The 21,209-nt window shown below is 40.6% G+C and overlaps 1 protein-coding gene and 1 pseudogene across 3 annotated transcripts; both read left to right on the top strand.

Moving 5' to 3' along the window:
* Positions 1-2,724: 2,724 nt before the first annotated feature.
* On the top strand, positions 2,725-10,131 carry LOC135509591 (SIN3-HDAC complex-associated factor-like). 3 transcript variants are annotated; one of them, XM_064930372.1, is made up of 6 exons: positions 2,725-2,894; positions 5,256-5,383; positions 5,805-5,904; positions 6,036-6,159; positions 6,477-6,627; positions 6,883-10,131. In XM_064930372.1, the coding sequence occupies exons 2-6, from the start codon at positions 5,256-5,258 to the stop codon at positions 7,196-7,198; spliced, it is 819 nt and encodes a 272-aa protein (XP_064786444.1). In that variant the 5' UTR covers positions 2,725-2,894; the 3' UTR covers positions 7,199-10,131. The 3 variants fall into 3 exon arrangements, with proteins under 3 accessions (XP_064786444.1, XP_064786446.1, XP_064786445.1); XM_064930374.1 differs by lacking the exon at positions 2,725-2,894 and adding an exon at positions 4,659-4,697; XM_064930373.1 differs by lacking the exon at positions 2,725-2,894 and adding an exon at positions 4,704-5,105.
* Positions 10,132-16,147: 6,016 nt separating this feature from the next.
* On the top strand, positions 16,148-21,117 carry LOC135509590 (kxDL motif-containing protein 1-like; annotated as a pseudogene).
* Positions 21,118-21,209: the final 92 nt, after the last annotated feature.

Below are 21,209 nucleotides of genomic sequence, written 5' to 3'. Positions count from 1 at the left end.
TGGACTCTCAGACCAAAGGATATAGAAAAAATTAGACTGGGGAATGAGTTCAGTGAGTTCAAGACAACTGGGAACTCGTAAAAATAAAAAAACTCAGACTGTGAAAATATATTTCGAATGGTCATCCAACTCGGAATTCCAAGTCAGGAACTCTGGCCTCTTTCTAGAGCTTCAACCTGAATCATGATGTCAGTGATCCTCATGATTCAACCTGGTCCCCCCCCCAGAGTTCCCAGTTATCTTGAAAGCTCCATAAATCCAGAGAATGCCCGATTTTGATGACAAATTTTCATGACAAAATCTGCTCACGAAAGCCCGCCTCACCACGGTCCTGTTCAAGTGAGCACATACAACAAGGTATCATGACACAAGGCTAGACCCAGATGCAGACACAGGAGGCAGATCGTTGAAGTCTTACAATATTTATTAATCCAATAGGGGAAGGCAAGAGAATGGTCGTGGACAGGCAAAAGGGTCAAAACCAGTCCAAAGGGTACAGGCAGGCAGAATCAAGGTGAGGCCAGGCAGGATGATTAGACAGGCGGGAGTGAAGTTCAGAGTCGGGCAGGCATCAAAACCAGGAGGACAATCCAAAGAGAATAGAAAAGGGAGTATGGGGAAAAACATGCGGGTTTACTCAACTAACATACGAGACAAACTGGCACAGAGAGACAGGAAACACAGGGATAAATACACTGGGGAAAACAAGCGACACCTGGAAGGGGTGGAGACAATAACGAGGACAGGTGAAACTGATCAGGGTGTGACACAAGGTGAGTCCAAAAATGCTAGACTTTTGATGACAAAATTTGCCCACCAGGACTGCTGCGGCACATTCCTGTTCAAGTGAGCACAGGAAAACAAGGTGAGTCCAAAAATGTATTGTATGCTGCTGCATAAATGATGTAATATGCCAGGGAGATATGTATACTGTAGCTAAGAAAGAAATACTAATGTTGTGTAGTAAGGTGTTAGTAGCCCCTGTTCCTCACCATAATAATTTGGTCCCATTTCCCCTCATAACTTAGCCTACTGTTCTGACTTGGTGGTGCACATGTAGCCTATAGCCTGTTTTAGAGAAATGTCATCATCAAATATTGTAAGAGCTTTCATTGTCTGCTTATATGCCCCCAATTATTTATCATATCGTTCTGACTTGGTGTACAGGGAGAATACTGTAAGAACGGCCCATGTTCTGAATTCTGTCACTGTACATTTCAAAAATGCTGAAAAAATAGTTATATTGACTACGTCCATCGTAGCCTGCTCATTAATGTCTTCATCGAAATTAAGGATTTCCTCTTATCCACTCGTCCTCCCCTTATGACACAGTTTGTCCATCTCAATTATCAGTAGAAACCAAATTTGTTAAAGCAAGTCAGCCATATTAGTGATGTTCTTTTAAAAGGCAGTAAATTAGGCTGAATGAACTGTTTCACTGCCAGACAAGGCTCTATTGATAGCCAGGTGTAGCAGTGGTAAGGTGTTGGGACTGCTGTTTGGACTCTGCTGTTGGGACAGCTTTATGTAGGCTCTAACAGTTTGTGGGTACCGTTTGTCACTGTTATAGTGCAATTAATGTATTGTTTGGTGTTGTGTTGTGGCTTTTCTGGCATTCATCAAAAAATGAACAGTTGAAGTTGGAAGTTTACTTACACCTTAGCCAAATACATTTATACTCAGTTTTTCACAAATCCTGACATTATCTGATATTGGCAGAAAGCTTAAATTATTGTTAATCTACCTGCACTGTGTAATTTACAGTAGCTATTACAGTGAAAGAATACCATGCTATTGTTTGAGGAGAGTGCACAGTTATGAACTTGAAAAGTTATTAATAAACCAATTTGGCACATTTGGGCAGTCTTGATACATTTTGTACAGAAATGCAATGGTTCATTGTATCCGCCTAAAACTTTGTACATACACTGCTGCCATCTAGTGGCCAAAATCTAAATTGCGCCGGGCTGGAATAATATATTATGGCCTTTCTCTTGCATTTATTTACAAGATGATGGTACAAAATAAAATACAAAAAAACACGTTTTTTTATTTGTATTATCTTTTACCAGATCTAATGTGTTATATTTTCCTACATTCATTTCGCATTACCACAAACTTCAAAGTGTTTCCTTTCAAATGGTATCAATAATATGCATATCCTTGCTTCAGGTCCTGAGCTACAGGCAGTCAGAGTTGGGTATGTCATTTTAGGTGAACATTTTTTGAAAGGGGAGGATCCTTAAGAGGTTTTTAAATAGCTGGAGTAAAAAAAAAGGTGTATTTTTTTAAATTACTGCACTTTTGGAGCTAGGAACACAAGCGTTTCGCTTCACCCGCATACCAATACAATTTGATTTGATAAAAAGTCAGATGTCAGTGAGTGGCTCTCACTTTTAAATAAATGTATGTTGGAGGTACCCAGCTACACGAGTCCTTGTCCACTAAACGAGACCTAAGTCCAGTTACTAATGTTTTGTTATAACGGCCAGTACTCAAGCGACTGCATTTTAACAAGCCATCTGGCGTTCCATAGTAAAAGACTGTCTCCGCCTCTTTGCTTACATTCTTCAACGTGCCATAGCAACGAAAGACGAGCCCCCTGTTCCCGCGCAATGCTCCCATTCTCATAACGCCAGCAGAGTGCAAACGCGATGAAACGTCAGCCGTTTATGCAAATCAGGTTGATTGAAGAAAGTCAGAAAATGGAGGCGTGGATGGAGCGCACGCGCACTGAGTCCACAACTACCAAGTCCCATACACAGCGAGCTCGACATCAACAAGAGAGAACGGTATCTCGATGCTGTGGAATTGTGAGAGTAGTTCGGCAACATTGTAACGACGCGTGTTCAAGGTTATTAATTTGTATCAGCCACGTTCGACTTGCATTTAAGGTAAGAATTGTGTTGGCTATTGTTCAGGTCTAGGCTTCTCAAAATGTGCAACATTTTTGTGTCGGTTTGCTTGGCTATTGTAGGCTTCGAAACAAGCAAGCTCCGAGTTGTTTTGGCCACTTGAGAAGGCGAACAATTAACATCGATTTTCACAGTTCGAAAAACAGAATTAATTGGCCTATAAGCCTAGCCTATTTATTCGTTTTTAACTTTTTTTTTTAATATACTGGATTTAATAGGCTAGTTTAAATGGGAATGAAACGATTGCAGTAATATGCCTGTTTGTTGACTTCTGGAGGTGAACTAAATAAACCCAGTCTGCAACATAAAAAATGGGTGAACAGCAGATTTAGGCCTAGGCATTTTATCCCCATTATTTCGAGTTATATAGTGCGTTGTATGGTGTCTTCCCGATTAATTCGTTTTTAGTAGTGATTCTTAATAGGTGGATTCCTAGCCTCCGAGTACACTTCGTTTGCAATGTTGAAATGTGCATGTTCCGCTATTTATTCGACTGCTTACCGACGTAAGTGATACCCAAGTTCGAGACCCCATCATGCCTGCCATTCCTACCCGAGATGGTGCGCTTTCAACACGCGGGCGATTGCTCTGTGTCAGCACGGATGCATCTATCACAAAACAAGTATTAGCCTAACCAAATGATAGCGACGAACTAAAAATGATAGCAAGATTAAACCACAATTTAAAATAATTGATGTAGACCTACGTTGTCACTGTTAAAAACCGAAGCTTTGAACTTCGTGCGCATTTGGTGTTTGGAGTTGCACTGGCCAGTGACGCGACGTCACCTGAATAACAATGTGTAGCCTAAAGATCACATTACACGACTATTCCAAAGCAAAAAATGTCTCGTTTTAGAGAGGACTGTGTTGTTTTTATGTGAAAAGTTTGATAATGCGGTTGTGTCAATGACATAATCGAGTTTATGGACTCAGACGGTGGGTTGAAAGGTTCAGTTAAAATGGGTGCGCATGAGGCTGCTCTTGTGGCATGCTTCCTCGTGTAAGTGGGCGGGGAACGTATCGATTTACAGTAGTCTTTCTTCGGTGCTAAGGTTATTTTTCATCACGACCGTTTCGTTTTTAAACAGGCCGTTTTTAATGAAACGATGTTAGTCGGTTTTACAACTTTAAAATTCAAAATATCACAAGCTCCATTCCTCCCTCGCACACCCCCTTTCCTCCTCCACACACACACACACCCTTTCCTCCTCCTCCACACACACACCCCCCGCCTCCTCCTCCACACACCCCCCCCCCGGCCTCCTCCTCCCACACACACACACACACACTCTGGCCCCCTCCTCCACACACACACACTCTGGCCCCCTCCTCCACATACACACCCCCCCCCTCCTCCACATACACACCCCCCCTCCTCCACATACACACCCCCTCCTCCACATACACACCCCCTGGCCCCCTCCTCCACATACACACCCCCCCTGCCCCCTCCTCCACATACACACCCCCTCCTCCGACTTTGAAGTCTGTTGCCATGTAGAGTTACGTCACGTACTGTATTATCCTGCTGCTGTCTGGTTGTGCCACTGCACTGTCAAGAGACCCGAAGGACTGCCACTTATATGGCAAAACAAGTAGACTGTAGGGGGCGCGGCTCACGGTTTTGCCGCATGATTATTTTGAAGGATTCCAAGCATCGTGATAGGTTTTGCATGGCAACGTAATATATACTTCTCCTTTAAATGCAAATGAGAAATAACCCGTTCTTCCAAATTTTCTTCACATTTCTTGCACCACGAGGTATTCACACAAGCAGCAGGTCAGATAAACTTAGCGTATGCCTTGGTTATTTAATTTACTGCGTCGGTGCGTCTGTCTTCTAGCATCAGACGAGAGTTTACAATTTTGTCCAAGCTAAGGATATTTGGCCATAACGGTGCGGCAACTAATGCAATGCAAATCTCCGAAGACGATATGAGCGCGGCAGCAGGGTGACATTATCTGTATGACAGGCAAACATACAGCTGACCTATATTCGCTCCTTTTGGGTCAGAGCATGGCAAGATGCTCACTTTCATCTGCTGCGCGTTATTTTTTTTCTTTTAATTTAAAATGTATTTAACGCGCAAGACTTCTGAAAATTATTGAATGTCCATCAACCGTTATTACAATAGTTAGCCTATATGGTTGGGAAAAAATATTGAAGTTGTAACCTGTTGTTCCGCTGGTTGGTACACAGGCTGAATCTTTTGCAAATAAATAACTTTTGAATAAAATTGACCATGTTATTATAGGCCATTTCCGTTCATAATGATTTGTACCATTTTCATTTTATTAAACTGCAAATGCCTTTGCTGTTTTGTGTTTTTGAAAACAGATGTTTGGCTTTCACAAGCCGAAGATGTACCGGAGTTTAGACGGCTGTTGCATCTGCCGCGCCAAGTCCTCCAGCTCACGCTTCACCGACAGCAAGCGGTACGAGAATGACTTCACGAGCTGTTTCGGGTAAGCAAGGATTTCTGACAGTTACCGCGCCCTTATAGCAGATTTCGACATCTATGCATTCTTGCAAAAGTAGAATGACTGCAGGAGTTGTAAAACGTTTTTTTTTTAAAGCAGTCAAAAAACAAACAAACTAAGCAGTCAATAAAATATCACATATTGAGTTCTGTTTCCATAGCACTCAGTGCATAATTATGCATGGGGCCTGTGCAGCAAATTGGTGGACTCCCAAACACACTCTGAAAATTTAACAAAATATTATTAGCCCTAATGAGTGGACAGCTACATGTGAAATACTGTAAAATGGTCAAATTGTGTTCCTCCTGGTAAAGCTAAATGTAATGTCATTATGAACATCCGTAATATTTACAATGTTCACATGGTCCTGCTTAACCCATATTTCACATGTTTTCCCCACATGTAGATTATGTGAAACTCGGTCTGGAGAAATCTGCAATGCCTGTGTACTCCTGGTGAAACGATGTAAGAAACTCCCAGTGGGGTCTAAGAAAAACTGGAATCACGTAAGCTCCACATATCTGCTCCTCACAACTCACCTGCCTGTTGGAAATGGTTAAGAAGGGAAAAAAAGTAATGGGAGCTCCTCTCTTCACTTCTCCTCTCTTCAATTTTCTTTTCTTCTATCCTATCCTAGGTGGTTGATGCCCGAGGAGGCCCCAGCCTAAAGATTTCCTCCAGGCCAAAGAAACGGAAGTCCCTCTCCAAGAGAGCCATGCCAATCCAGATTAGCCGACTGCAGAAAGAGCTAAAGAGGAACAGTAAGTCCTGTTCACAGTGCCCCATAAACATATTAAGGTTTGACCACTTTTAGGTCAGTTTTGCTAATTCAGTAATAGATCAATGCAACCGTAACACCCAATCTCAGAGGTTGAGGCACTGAGTCAGACAATAATTTTTTTTTCATTTCACAAGTATCTTTATAACGTAGCCTAAATATCTACATAATCCGGAAGGTTGAGATACAAACAATTTGCGAGATTTTACCAATCTGAACATACTCCTTCTTCAGTCTACCCAATGATGTACACTATAGCATAGCCTTCTACATCTATGGTTCTACCCCTCCCTCCTCCAGACTCTGATGCCCACAGCACCACGTCCAGTGCCTCCCCGGCCCAGTCTCCCAGCTACAGCAACCCTTCAGATGAGGGCTCCGACACAGAGCTCTCCCCAGGCTCCAGACGCTCCCCTGTCTTCTCCTTCCTGGACCTCACCTACTGGAAGAGGTAAGGCCGCAGTCCCCTCCAATCAAAACACTGTCTGTAATATCCAGCCTGGAAGTGTCCTTGTTCATCTTCACCAGATGCTTTGGTACTCAGATAAGAGAGAAATAGAAATAAAAGGAAACATCTAAGACTTTATTTATTTTATATGCACATATGCATTCGTCACTGTAACAATAATTGACCATATCTTGTTTGGCTGCGTACACTGTATCAGTATTACATGAATAATCTCATGTTCCTTTGCTTCTCCTCCAGGCAGAAGGTGTGTTGTGGGATCATCTACAAGGGCCGCTTTGGGGAGGTGCTCATCGACCCTCACCTCTTCAAGCCCTGTTGTCGCAAGAAACAGCAGCGGCAGGAGCTGGAGGAGGAAGAAGAGGAGGTTGTGGAAGAGGTAGAAGTGGTGGTGGTGGAGGAGGTGGAGGAGGTGGTGGTGAGGAAGGAAGACGAGGTGGTGAGGTCAAACAGCCAGGAGAGCTCAGAGAGTCCTCAGCTACAGGTCATCATGACAACATCTCAGACCAAAGTGGAGGTTGAGGAGGAAGACTGGCGATATTGCACCACAGTGTGAGCATCTTTGAGGAAGCCTACAGAATGCTTCTGGTTTACAAGCTCTTACAAGAAGAAGTTACCGCTGATTGCCTTTAGTCAGCGAGCAGCTGAATCTCGTCGTTTTGTTTGGTAACTTAGACTGACTGAGGCATATGGGCTAGTTTTTCCCCAATTCATCTGGTCTTGTTGTACTTAGTATTGTCCTGGGTTCGTCTTCATTAGGCTTGGGCATGCAACGGAAAATGTTTGAAAACGTTTTGCAACGGAAAATGAGCATTTATTATTGGGCAAGTCCATGTAGTCCACTCTGTTGAAAATCCATTTTATTCCGTTTGGTGCCTTATGAACATAACACAGATGTTCGGACACCTTTCTTGGTGTTTTTCTCCTTGACATAAAATGCTGTAGTTTTGACTGATCGGCAGAATACCTTAATTAACAGGTAACAGCTGTACAGTAGCACTTGTTTTATCGTGAAACAAATTCACATTCACACTATTTATCTATTCTGTATATATGGGCCTGTATGTATTTCTATATGGGCCACGATCGAGAGCCTGTTCACAGCACCAACAGCCAATACACCAGCCTTAATTTAGTGAGGAAAGGCAGTGCTAGTGTTTTGTCAGTGTTGGTATATAGGGATGATATTAAGGGAAATTTTTCAAATTGAAACTTTATATTCATCTCCAGCACCACACCAACACTGGTGTGTAAACTGTGATTTTGTGTTGTGTAATCAAAATGATGCACACCAGAAAATATATTATTCTAGATGATGACATCTGGTGTGCATCATGTCATTTTAACCAATTATGAGTTAGTAATTTTGACCAGGTGATGCTCCTGCTCAGACGTTGCATGCATCAACCAATGGTTGGGTGCCATTATAGCAACTGTGACATGGACTGGCAGATTGCTATAACATAGGTGGTGGCTCAATTGGTAGAGCAAGTTGTTTACAATACCAAATGTCATGGGTTTCATTCCCACTGAGGCCACCCACATATAAAAGTGTCTGCTACTTGGCATATGTATATTATTATTATTATGCGGTTAGCTGATACGTAAAATACCTATCCAGGTGTTGTAAGATCTGGCTGGTGTCAACAACGCCTAGGCTGAGGAACGCTACCAATTTCTAAAGTGTTTCCCGAATGATGTCCTCATCTTTTGTTACTACAAAATATAGAAATGGGCTGTTTTTATATAGTATGTTGATGTTTGGGTGGTGGAGATGATGAATATGAAGTTGAAAATGGTGAAATGTCCCCCTTTTTTTAAGGCAATAGTTAGTGCTAGATGGGTAGTTTGCATTTTCTCCAGCTTATTATGTTAACGTTTGCAACGGAGGCCTAAGGTTTTCAAAATGAAGTAAAGCAACACTAGTGTGCTTTGCATAAATGCCGAAGAAATAACCCCTCTCATCCAGAAGATCTGTAGATCAGATGCATGAGTCAAATATGCTATTTCATGGTCTTAAAAGCATATTACTCTTATTTTAAATCTTGCTCTTATTTTCCAGACCCAATGCCCCATAGTATTTTTTCATTTATAAATTACATATAAAAATTTCTTCACCATATTATAAATCAGCAAATGCAATAGTAACCTGTTCAGATTGTGAAATATAAATCCTGGAGGCCTGGCTGGATACCTTTTTGGTTATTACTGTCAATAATGGGACATGATTGTCATTACCACACACACAGTGGATCTACTGCAACAACTTAGACCTACAATGCAATGAAATAACCCACATGAGCACAACTCTGTCCCCCCTGTTGTCAAAAACATTTTTTTTGATTTTGGGGAATTATCTTTTCTTTTTATATTCTTTTTGTCATTTGTCTGCAGGACTTCCATATAATTTAAACTTCATGATACATATGTCAATTCTATTGATCGTTATTTAGGCATTTTATACTTTTGAGGACTTACTATCATTTTCAAACTTAGAATTCATCATTCCTTGGTTAGTTAAGCAACTACTATATACTAGCCTACATTATCAAACAAAAACCAAAGCACACTTAGATTCATTCCATTTCAAATGCAAAACAGGTTATTTAGTCATTTTATTTGTAACTTGAGTGGTATAAAAAGGACACTAAAATCAGTTTTTAATTATCCATACTATAGGGAAGATTGTATGTATATGGACATATTTCAATGGGGGGGGGGGGGGTTGAGGGCTTTCTAATTAAATGTTATTTATTTCATATTGACTCGGTACTGGTACTTCCTGTATACTGTTATGGCTGTTATTTTCTACTTCCTATATACAGCCATGTTTATTTTATTTGTTATTCACTGTATTTATTCCTCGTCACTATTTATTTTTTTCTTATTTTATCTCTGCATTGTTGGAAAAGGACCCATAAATAAGCATTTCACTGTTCGTTTGTCTGCGAAGTATGTGACTAATAAACTTCAATTTGTATTTGTGCATTTTCCCCATGTGACTATTCTGATGCTGGTTTCTCACTATGTAATAACTTAGATTTCACATTTAAAGTACTGTGATATGGTTAGCATTTAATGTAGTTCTTAAGCAATCAGTCGAGTCTGAAATTCACAATTAACAGTATTTGTGAATTATTGGGAACAATACTCTTATCAACATTAATGTGTAGTAATTTATTATGTAATATACTTGTACAATAATTTGATTGGACCTGTATCTTTGTATCAGGTATCCAGCCTGTTGAACTATGAATTTCAATGATTTGAGGTAGCCTATATTCAAATTTCACTTTCCTCTCATCTTTGCCCTGTAATGTTGCATATGACCTACAAGTCGAATCTTTGCTTTAGTGCTTCATGCATGTATTGTAGCTATGCAATTATTTACCAAGTTAGATCTAGACAAAGCAATGTTTTGTGTTTTATACATGATGTACTTTTTTTGTACTAGTCTTTCAATAAAAATTTGTGATTTTTGAGTCAGAATTGTCTGTTTTGCTAAAAACCTTGGACTTTTATCCTGTTTTGGGGTAGTTTATAACCACTCCCAAGCTCATCACAATACACTTTCACCATCCTATGAAGTTCATAACTTATTTCATCAGTAGCCTAAAACTTCATGCTTTCCCGAGTTGTAGCAATATATACAGTTGAAGTCGGAAGTTTACATACACTTAGGTTGGAGTCATTAAAACTCCTTTTTCAACCACTCCCCAAATTTCTTGTTAACTATAGTTTTGGCAAGGCTGTTAGGACATCTACTGTGTGCATGACAAGTCATTTTTCCAAAAATGGTTTAGACAGATTATTTCACTTACAATTCATTGTATCACAATTCCAGTGGGCTTCTGGTGGATATATTTCAAGGCCTACCTTCAAACTCAGTGCCTCTTCGCTTGACACCATTTGAAAATCTAAAGAAATCAGCCAAAACATCAGAAAATAATGACACCTCCACAAGTCTGGTTCATCCGTAGGAACAATTTCCAAACACCTGAAGGTACCCTAGTCATCTGTACAAGCAATAGTATGCAAGTATAAATACCATGGGACTACGCAGCCGTCATACCGCGTTCTGTCAGCATCATGTTGTGGGGGTGCTTTGCTGCAGCAGGGACTGGTACACTTCACAAAATTAATGGCATCATGAGGAAGGACAATTAGGTGGATATATTAAAGCAACATCTCAAGACATCAGTCAGGAAGTTAAAGCTTGGTTGCAAATGGGTCTTCCAAATGGACAATGACCCCAAGCATTCTTCTACAGTTGTGGCAAAATGGCTTAAGGACAACAAAGTCAAGGTATGGGAGTGGCCATCACAAAGCCCTGACCTCCATCCTATAGAACATTTGTGGGCAGAACTGAAAAAGAGTGTGCGAGCAAGGAGGCCTACAAACCTGACTCAGTTACACCAGCTCTGTCAGGAGGAATGGGCTAAAATTCACCCAACTTATTGTGGGAAGCTTGTGGAAGGCTACCCGAAACATTTGACCCAAGTTAAACAATTTAAAGGCAATGCTACCAAGTACTAATTGAGTATATGTAGCCAGGTTCCCCCTCATAGCCTGGTTCCTCTCTAGGTTTCTTCTTAGTTTCTGGCCTTTCTAGGGAGTTTTTCCTAGCCACCGTGCTTCTACACCTGCATTACTTGCTTGCTGTTTGGAGTTTTAGGCTGGGTTTCTGTACAGCACTTTATGACACCAGCTGATGTAAGAAGGGCTTTATAAATAAATGTGAATGATGTAAACTTTGAAAGAAATAAAAGCTGAAATAAATCACTCTCTACTATTATTCTGACATTTCACATTCTTAAAATAAAGTGGTTATCCTAACTGACCTAAAACATGGATTTTTACGAGGATTAAATGTCAGTAATTGTGAAAAACTGAGTTTACATGTATTTGGCTAAGGTGTATGTAAACTTCCGACTTCAACTGTAGATATGATGGGCATAACTTTCACTGAGGACGGGGGTCATGTCCCACACACACATTGAGAAATTGCATTTTTGCTCCCCCTACTATTTCGTTGACAAGGTAACTGCTGTTTAACGTAACATTAAAAAAACATAACTATTTTTATTCGCAGTGGTGAGCGAGTATCGTAACTGACATGTAACGTTATCTAATGTTTTATCCCCTCTCGACTGAGGTGAATGAATAACACAGCCAGGTCAGCTCTAGCCTCTAGTTACCTGTCAGAAAGTGATATTTGTAGCCTTTGTTTTGTTCCGTTTCAGGAAGTAAATGAACTTGGATAGCTTTCGCCAGTTTATGTACAGTTAGAGAGAGACCTTGCCAAAAGTAATAAAAAGCTCTATCATTTCAGGCTTCACATACACCATGACATTGAAGCCTGCAACGTTAGAGCTGTTTATTACTGTGTCAGTGTGAAAGGTTGAGAACTAGCTAGGGAAACTGACAGATCAATAACATTTCATTGCAACACTGCCTAATAAAACTCACATTGCACTGAAAAAAAAAGAGTCAGAAAATCAATATTAAATCGTTTGGCTGATGGTTTCAACGTTTGATTCTGGTTTAGTGTGATTGAGGCAAAAAGAAAAGCTAACATTAGCCAACTTTTGGCCAGCTATCTGTCTAACTTTAAATCAACTGGCGAAACCTAGCCAAGTTCATTTACTTCTGAAACGAGACAAAACAAAGGCTACAAAACGTTTCCATACAAACAAAATCTGTTGGACAGTAATAATCGCCACCTCATATTTCTATCTGACAGATAACTAAAGGCTAGAATTGATCTCAATCAGGTTCACGGCAATATGTATTTAGATATTCTTGAATTAGTGAATTTGAAAAGATTGTGTTAACAGACTATTAGCCTTTTTGTTGTTATTTCTGTCAATCAAAGCATATATTCTGCCGAGAGGGGTGCTCTGTTGAGTTTTGACGCTTGAGAAAATACATGTGACTAGCCTATTCAGCTTCAGCTATTAACCATCTTAAAATCTAATTAGAAATGAGGAGGTGTTTTTGGTGTAGCAGTTATGTTATAGCCCTACTATTTTATGTTTTTATATTTGGTTATGTAACATGCAAATGAATCATTTCAATTTTGCGAGACGGTGATTCTTTGATCTAACTTTACTAAACGAGCAACATTGTTAGAACAGATAATCTATTTGTAATAATACTAATAATAAGTGATGAGTATGACTATTAAAGGCGTAGGCAACAGATCTGGATGAAATTGCATTGTAAGCGAAAGGACTGAAAGAACGTTTTAACCCGAAAGGTGCTGAAAAGACACAGCCAGGATTGCGCAATGACGTTAATGAAAGAAGTTTACCCAAATTGTGATGCATGAAGAATAGTTGAAGGATAGCTCTGCCATTCGGCCAGTTCAGGAACATACAACAATAATTTGCAGTAGGCCTACAACTCGGCTATGTGGTATAGATATTTGTGGCTAAATACAAATAGCCTACCGCTTAATGTCATTGCAGTGTTTGCAAGGAGAGCTTTATTGCACGTAGGCATTTCCTTGTATTGTGTAGTTTACAAGCTGTATCATAAATAAGCGTTGATTCGACTAGCTTGAACACGTGAATACCCTATTATAGAATAAAACAGAGAAGTGAACTATTAATTCATAGAATTTATTTGCATAGATAAAAAATGCGATCAAATAATTTGGCCAAGTAGTAAACATAAATCAGTACAATGTAGAATTGCACAGACATAAAATATACTTGTTAGTGTGGTGCAAACCCGCCACAGGAGGTTGGTGGCACCTTAATTGGGGAGAACGGGCTTGTGGTAATGACTGGAGCGGAATCAGTGTAATGGTATCAAATACATGGTTTCCAGGTGTTCGGTGACATTTCATTCGCTCCGTTCCGGCCATTTTTAAGAGCCTTTCTCCCCTCCACAGATTCATGTCTGAAAATTAGAACCTAAATGCATTATTAACTCCAACTTGACCCAATTTACATTTCCAATTGCCCACACTGACATACCAATCTAGGCTAAATATACTAAACAGGGCTACACCAACTTCCAGAGAGGGTCAGGCTTTGCGGTGGCCACTCTGGTTTGGGTGTCCACTGCAAAACGGCATAGCCTTAAGCAAGTGGTCACACATCGTTCTGGGTTCCACATATCGTTCTGGGTTCCACTGCACAAGAGGGGTCCATGCAGTTTTAGGCAGACACAGTGATTTGTTTTTGTATTGATTTTTTACCTACCACCATTTACCTACCTTAGGCTACATATTAATTTCGTTTGTCATTCTATAGTTTTTCATTGAAATTTAGTGGTAGGGCCTAGTTAAATATAATTTTAAAATATTTTTTTGTCATTCATTTTCCAAAAATAGTTTAACCGTGTATTCTCGAGTCAAATAGAAAAAAGTGAGGGAGCGCAGCTCCTCTGAGCTCTGGCAGCACTACACACCCATAAATTTAAATGTTAAAAATGTATTTTCATTGTTAGAGTGGCCACTATCTGGTCAATATAATGTATAATCTGTGTCAAAAGCAATTACTTTTCCCATGCGACCCCCAGTTCGGGTCGCATTAGTTTGGGTCCCATTTGATTAGTTAGACCTAGAGTCAGGGTTGGGTAGGTTACTTTATAAATGTAATCCGTTACAGTTACTAGTTACCTGTCCAAAATTGTAATCAGTCATGTAATTGTGGGATTACCCAAACTAGTTACCTGTCCAAAATTGTAATCAATCATGGAATTGTGGGATTACCCAAACTCGGTAATGTAATCTTATTACATTCCGTTACTTTTAGATTACTTTCCCTTCAAGAGGCATTAGAGGAAGAGAAAAATGTATGTTACCAATTGAACAACATCTATTGCACGATAAATCAATGTTAAAGTTTACATAGCTGGCCATATATGGATGTTAAATGTTCCTTTATGGGTTGGTTATGCAGGCTTCTTCTAACCCATCGCCTTCTACTACATATAATAATACTATTAAATTATATATTTACATTAAAAACCAAAGTCTATCAGAATTCCAGTCATTCCAATAAATTCTTGGTCTTCAAGAATAGGACTTGGAAATATGGAAGTATAATTTGGCTAAATTGTTTTACCTGAGCATGACCGCAAAACTAAGGACTTATTAGCCAGCCCTACTCTGTTGTTTATGCTTTTGTTGTCATGGAGGACTGATTGGGCTCATTGATTCGAGTTGAAAAATAAATGCTGCACTCATGGAATGGCATGCTTTGAGCTCTACTGAAAAGTGCTATTTACATGTGAAAAATGAATGTCATATCCTGCATTTGTTAAAGGACTATTGTTAACCTTTTTGTTGGTGACACTTTGAAATCTTAATAACATTCAGCTGTTTAAAGGGCAAATCCACAGATGAAACAATAACCACTCTCAGATTAATAGACAGAGCTATGGATGCAAGGTCTGACCATCCATGATATCAAAATGATTGATAAGTCCAAAAACGGATGTAGCAACTACAGATTGCCGCTTTAAGTCTATCAAAAGTGTGCAAGTGTGAGCACGTGTCCCTTAGGGCTATTCTTTTTTTTATCAGCATGAATTAAATTGAGCAATAAAAGCCCCACTTTTATTCCATGGGTTTGGATCGGCACTATGCAGATGTGGCAAGAGCGCATTTTTCACTGGCTGTCCACTGGTTTCCAAAACAATGATTGATAGGCAGTTTAAACATCTTGAATTCAACCATTATTGGGTTCAAATACACATTTAGATTTGTGAACAGCCATCCACAACAACCACAATCGGTAAAGCGCAAATAGCTAAATGAGAGAGTGTGTGATCAGTGTGATTCACATCAATGCGCTATGTAGATATCAATAATAAGTGATATCCGTATCGCCGTAGACTACACAACTGCTGTCACCCTTACATCCAAGCGTTTATTCAAATTGACCATCTTTGGATGCCGACAGCAGTCCCACCATTGGAAGACATAGCTTGGACTGTAGCCTACCCAAAGCCTATTCCTGCTCTTTTCCCGCGATCCATCAAACACATTTGGTGTGACATTACAAGTCAGAGATCATAAAAAAATATTTCACACTTCTCTGTTTTCTTAATGGCATTCAAATCAGCATTGAAAAAAGGCGCAAATTTAAGTTTGTTCCACATGTGGTCAGATTTGCTCAAGTGGAACAAACTTAAACTTGCGCCTTTTTTTAAAACAGAGAAGTGTGAAATATTTTTTTTCGCAAACATCCTTTCTGAATATAAAAGTAATCCTCGAAGTAATATAGTTTTTCAAAAGTATCTGTAATCTGATTAGAATATTTTTGCAAGTAATGTAAAGACTACAGTTACCGTTAACGGATTAAATGCAAAAAAACAACACAAAAAACGGTAATTACATGTAATCCGTTACCCCCTAACCCGTCCTAAAGTTCTAAAAAGGTAAAAACAATAATAATAACTACCTTTGGTTTGCTGTGATTGCCATAAAGCCACCGGAAATGACAGATATTCCTTTCCTATGTCACGTGATCAATATTTCCACAACACGGAAGTGCGGTGCAGCGTAGCGTTCTGTTTCTCCAGAAATAAATGTTTCTCTTTGCCACAGACTGCTAAATTACATCTAGCTCCAGTTATGAAAGTGAATGTCAGTAGCTTAATGTAAGAGTGTATATTGCCATTCAAGTGTTAAAGAAAATTCACGGATATAACGAGTTTGGGACATATCTAATCGTAAGTATGTTAGGTCTAGCCTGCTTATCGTTACCACATATTTGTATAACTAAGCTCGTTCTGTGTGACGTTACCTGTACTGTCTGTCTATAGTCTAGTCCATCATAGTTAGGTAACGTTAGTATGCTGGCCAGCTAGCTTTAGCACACTGAACAATAATATAAACGCAACGTAAAGTGTTGGTTTCATGAGCTGATATAAAAGATCCCACACATTTTCCATACGCACAAAAACGTCTCTCTCAAATTATGAACAACTTTGTCACTCAAAAATGTGCAATTTTGTCACACAACACATGCCACAGCTGACTCCCGTTTTGAGGGTGGTGCAATTAGCATGCAGACTGCAGGAATGTCGACCAGGGCTGTTGCCAGATAATTGAATGTTAATTTCCCTACCATTATCAAACGTTGTTTGGCAGTACGTCCAACCAGCCTTAAACTTGTAACCATGCCAGCCAAGGACCACCACATCCGGCTTCTTAGCCTGTGGGATCGTCTGAGACCAGCCACCTGAACAACTGATGGAACTGTGGGTTTGCACAACCTAAGAATTTTGGCACAAAAGGAGGGGAGCTCATCTGTGTGCTCATCGTTCCTCACCACGGTCTTGACCTGACTGCAGTTTGGCGTCGTAACCAACTTCAGTGGGCAAATGCTCACCTTCAATGGCCACTGGCACGTTGGAGAAGTGTGTTCTTCACAGATGAATCTCGGTTTCGACTGTACCGGGCAGTGGTTTGCTGATGTCAACTCTGAACAGAGTGCCCTATGGTGGTGGTGGGGTTATGGTATGGGCAGGTATAAGCTATGGACAACAAACACCATTGCATTTTATCGATGGAAATTTGCACAGACATTGTGACGAGATAACGCACTGCCCCATGTTGCAAGTATCTCTACACAATTCCTGGAAGATGAAAATGTCCCACTTCTTCAATGGCCCATTGAGCATGTTTGGATGTTCTGGATTGATGTGTATGACAGTGTGTTCCAGTTCCCGCCAATATCCATCAACTTTGCACAGCCATTGAAGAGGAGTGGGACAACATTCCGCTGGCCACAATCAACATCCTGATCAACTCTATGTGAAGGAGATGTGTCACACTGCATGAGACAAATGGTGGCCACACCAGATACTGACTGGTTTTCTGATCCATACCTTTTTTTAAGACATCTGTGACCAACCGATGCATATCTGTATTCCCAGTCATGTGAAATCCATAGCCTGATTGATTTTATTTTGAGTGATTTCCTTATATGAAATGTAACTCAGTCAAATCTTTGAAATTGTTGCATTTATATTTTTGTTCAGTGTTAAGCAAACTAACAGAACGCATAATAAGCCTTGTATCTTGCCAGTGCTAACAATGTAACTGTTTCATAGCATTTCTTGACTACGATAGGCCTGCTCCCTAGCAAGCTCATATTTGTGTTAGCTAGCTATTTGTTATAATTTGTCATGCAAACGCCTAGCTGTTTGACATTCATGTATTCACAGTGTTGATGGTAAATGCTTTCCATTAATCATCAGCACCATGGAACCCACAGCTTCTGGAATGTTCTGTAACAGAATGCTTAGCATGGTAAACTCTGAGGATGTCAACGCCATCATCCAAGCCCAGAGGCACATGTAAGTAACAGTCCGGACTGCTGCACAGAGCACATCCTATATCTGCTGGGAGCATTGATATTTCTCACCCAGAGCAATGTTTCCCAACTCCAGCACACATTTTTGTTATTGCTCCGAACAAACATACCTCATTCAACTTGTGTGCTTGTCCAGGGCTACAATAAAAAGTTGTACTGTTGGGGGTATTTGAGGACTGGAGTTGGGAAACACTAACATGGAGAGCAGACTAGCTGGCTGCATGGGGTCTTGATGGATGGCCTTGCACGCGCTGTGATATGTTACAATAGTCAAATACAGCACAACATTGGTTCCTTTTGGATCAATCAGATCTGAGGTGATTTTATTACACCAACAAAACAGTCTGGACCTACTCATTTCCTTGACACTCAAGCCTGTTTCAGTCAGGTTGTGCAGACTGGCAAAACAGGCACATCTTTGCCAAAGACTAACGCAAATAGGACACCATTAATTTATAGAGCCTATTTTATCTTGCTCGTCATTGGCTCCTCTCCCAGGCTGGACCGCTTTGAGAAGACCAATGAGATGCTGATCAACTTCAATGGACTTTCCAACGTGCGGCTGCAGCAGATGAACGAACACTTCCTGCTTCACACGCGCACCCTGGTGGAGATGAAGAAGGACTTGGACAGCATCTTTAGGAGAATCAGGTGATGGACCCATCCTAATACCTCCCCCATTGTCTTCTGACAGATGGCGTCATTCTGACATGACACGCCGTTGCCGTCACGCTATCCGACGTAAGACAATGAGGCTACCCTTAGAACCGGCCTCTAGACTCCTTATACCCTACATACAAAAACATCCCCAAGCCTTACCCCGAAATCCTTTCTGTAGATCTGACACGGGTTGGATAAGTGTAAACAATATGGTAATGTCTCCACCCAGCCTATCGGGACAAGATGGGAACTACTTTCATACCTATCAAATTTTCAGATCTACAGGAAGTGGCAAGGGGTTGTTTAACAACCATTTTCTTGGTGGATTGTATACTTCCTCCAAGTATATATTATACTAACTACGAATGGAAACTTTCATCTGACTGTGACGGTCAGTCACATACTGTCTCTTGTCCAATTTTCACTCTAGCTCGTGGGAGTAGTCACAAAATTATAGCTCTAACCTTGGTTTCTTTCTTTCATAATCCACATATTCATGGTTTTATCTGTCCACGCAGGACTTTAAAGGGCAAGATCGCCAAGCAGTACCCAGAGGCCTTCAGCAGTGAGTTTGACATTTTACCATTATGACGGCAACATTGGCAGAAAGACAAGTTGTTTACTGTAAATAGTTGCACATTCAGGCATTTTTCACAGTACAGTAGTTTACTCATCTTGTTAATTAGATCTACACATATCTGACACTTTTGAAAGTATTTGACGTAATGTAATTCAATGTTTTGATTCCATATTCAGTAAGTCTTACTCCTCAGTGCCTCTGAGGGGGCATCTTTAATATTATTAAGTGCTGTACGTTCTTCAAAGAAATTTGTGGTGAATTGCTTTCACCTGTGATGTTTTTTTTCTCTCCAATTAATGTAGAATGGTGGCTACTTTAGACTATCGAGAGTCAACCTGAGTCTCTCCCTCACAGACGCCCACGAGTCGCCGGTCCTGGAGGACGACGAGTTTGATCCCATCCCGCCCAGTGTCGCCACGATGATCACCGCCACCATGTCGGGGCAGAGCACCGAGTCATGTGACACGAGCCCCGACGTCATTTCCCCGAATGTAAGCCGGTGTTCGAAGACCTCTCCCAGGAGCAGGCCGACACGCCCACCTCTGACCAAGGCCTGCCTAGCCCTGATACGGACATGCTGAGGGACGAGGGCCCGGACTCAGTACCTGCAGAGTAGAGCCTCTGTAACTCAGGCCTAGAGCGCTACTCAGTACCTGCAGAGTAGAGCCTCCGTAACCCAGGCCTAGAGCTCTACTCAGTACCTGCAGAGTAGAGCCTCCGTAACCTAGGCCTAGAGCTCTACTCAGTACCTTCAGAGCAGAGCCTCCATAACCCATGCCTAGAGCTCTACTCGGTACCCATAGATTAGATAGAAGCAGCAGGAGGTCAATGTGATTGATTTGGCTTTTAGAGTTTTGGCCAGATATCTGGTTTGTCGGGTTTGAATCAGTAGCTGATTTGATGGTCAGGATTTAAACCAGCACACACTGACTGCTGTTCACTTGTAAACGCCAAGATTGTGTCCAAAGATGATCCCTTTTGTTAGACACGCTTGTCCATCACTCGCCACTAACAATGAAGAAGATACTTGAATGTGTGTTGTGGTTGTGAAGAACTGAATCCTTAATTACTGACCACAGGAGGACTGCACCCAGCTAGTCATTTGTTTGTGTGCACAGGAGTCGCTCATTAATAATGGTTGAGCGTGGAAATATGCACTCATTTAAAGAGGTAGTGAGCTTTGTTGGTCATGGGTAAGCCTATTGGAAGCCAGCTAATCGCAATAGTACGGCCTACCAAAATATGTTTCAATTTTTTTAGTGACACACCTCCGTGTTATTTGCCCTATTAAAACTAGAGCCTGACCGATATGGTTATTTGGGTCCGATTCTTGGGGGACAAAACTGCTGATATACTGTTTTACAGCAGGGAAATGAAAGTGTCATTTTCCACACTGAATTCTCCTGAATTGCCATTCAGAAGAGCAGTTGTTCAAGAAATATGCTGCTAATGTTGATTTCTTACATTGTGACATAATGAGAATGGCCGCAAACATTCAGATCAGCTTGAGATACCCCCCCCCCATCCTATTTATTGAATATTAGTTATCGTGGAATTATCGGCTGATACTGATAAAGCGTTAAAATGCCAATATCAGCAGATCATTTCGGCGACGCAATATATCGGTCCGCTTCTAATTGAAACCTCACCACCGCAGACTTTTTTTCTTCTTCTTTTTTTTAACATGCAAAATGTGTGAGTTGCTGCATGGAAGAGTTCAGTATTATTGTTTTCCGTTGTTTCTCGGATATGCATTTTATTTTGTTGGGATGACTTGAGCTCGAGTACTAGGCTACATTGTAAATTACCCCTCTGTGAAGTGGCTAACTTAAGCATTCTAAGTCTTTATCTGTATCATGATTACGATAAATGTTACGCAACAACTTGAATGCTAAATTATATTATTTGGTTTGTTTAACAATTAAAAATACTTGAAATATGACCACCCCCAACAACAACAACAAAAAACCTCCAGCTTTTAATGTAAC

This window comes from Oncorhynchus masou, chromosome 22 (genome assembly GCF_036934945.1).
Source record: "Oncorhynchus masou masou isolate Uvic2021 chromosome 22, UVic_Omas_1.1, whole genome shotgun sequence".
In the NCBI taxonomy this organism is placed as follows: domain Eukaryota; kingdom Metazoa; phylum Chordata; class Actinopteri; order Salmoniformes; family Salmonidae; genus Oncorhynchus; species Oncorhynchus masou.
The sequence above is the reverse complement of the archived record's forward strand: the minus strand, read 5'-3'. Positions and strand labels throughout refer to the sequence as shown.

Coding starts and splice junctions, on each gene's coding strand:
- LOC135509591 (XM_064930372.1), top strand. CDS start 5,256: ATGTTTGGCTTTCACAAGCCGAAGATGTACCGGAGTTTAGACGGCTGT. Junction 5,905..6,035: donor CTAAGAAAAACTGGAATCAC/GTAAGCTCCACA, acceptor ATCCTATCCTAG/GTGGTTGATGCCCGAGGAGG. Junction 6,160..6,476: donor GAAAGAGCTAAAGAGGAACA/GTAAGTCCTGTT, acceptor TCCCTCCTCCAG/ACTCTGATGCCCACAGCACC.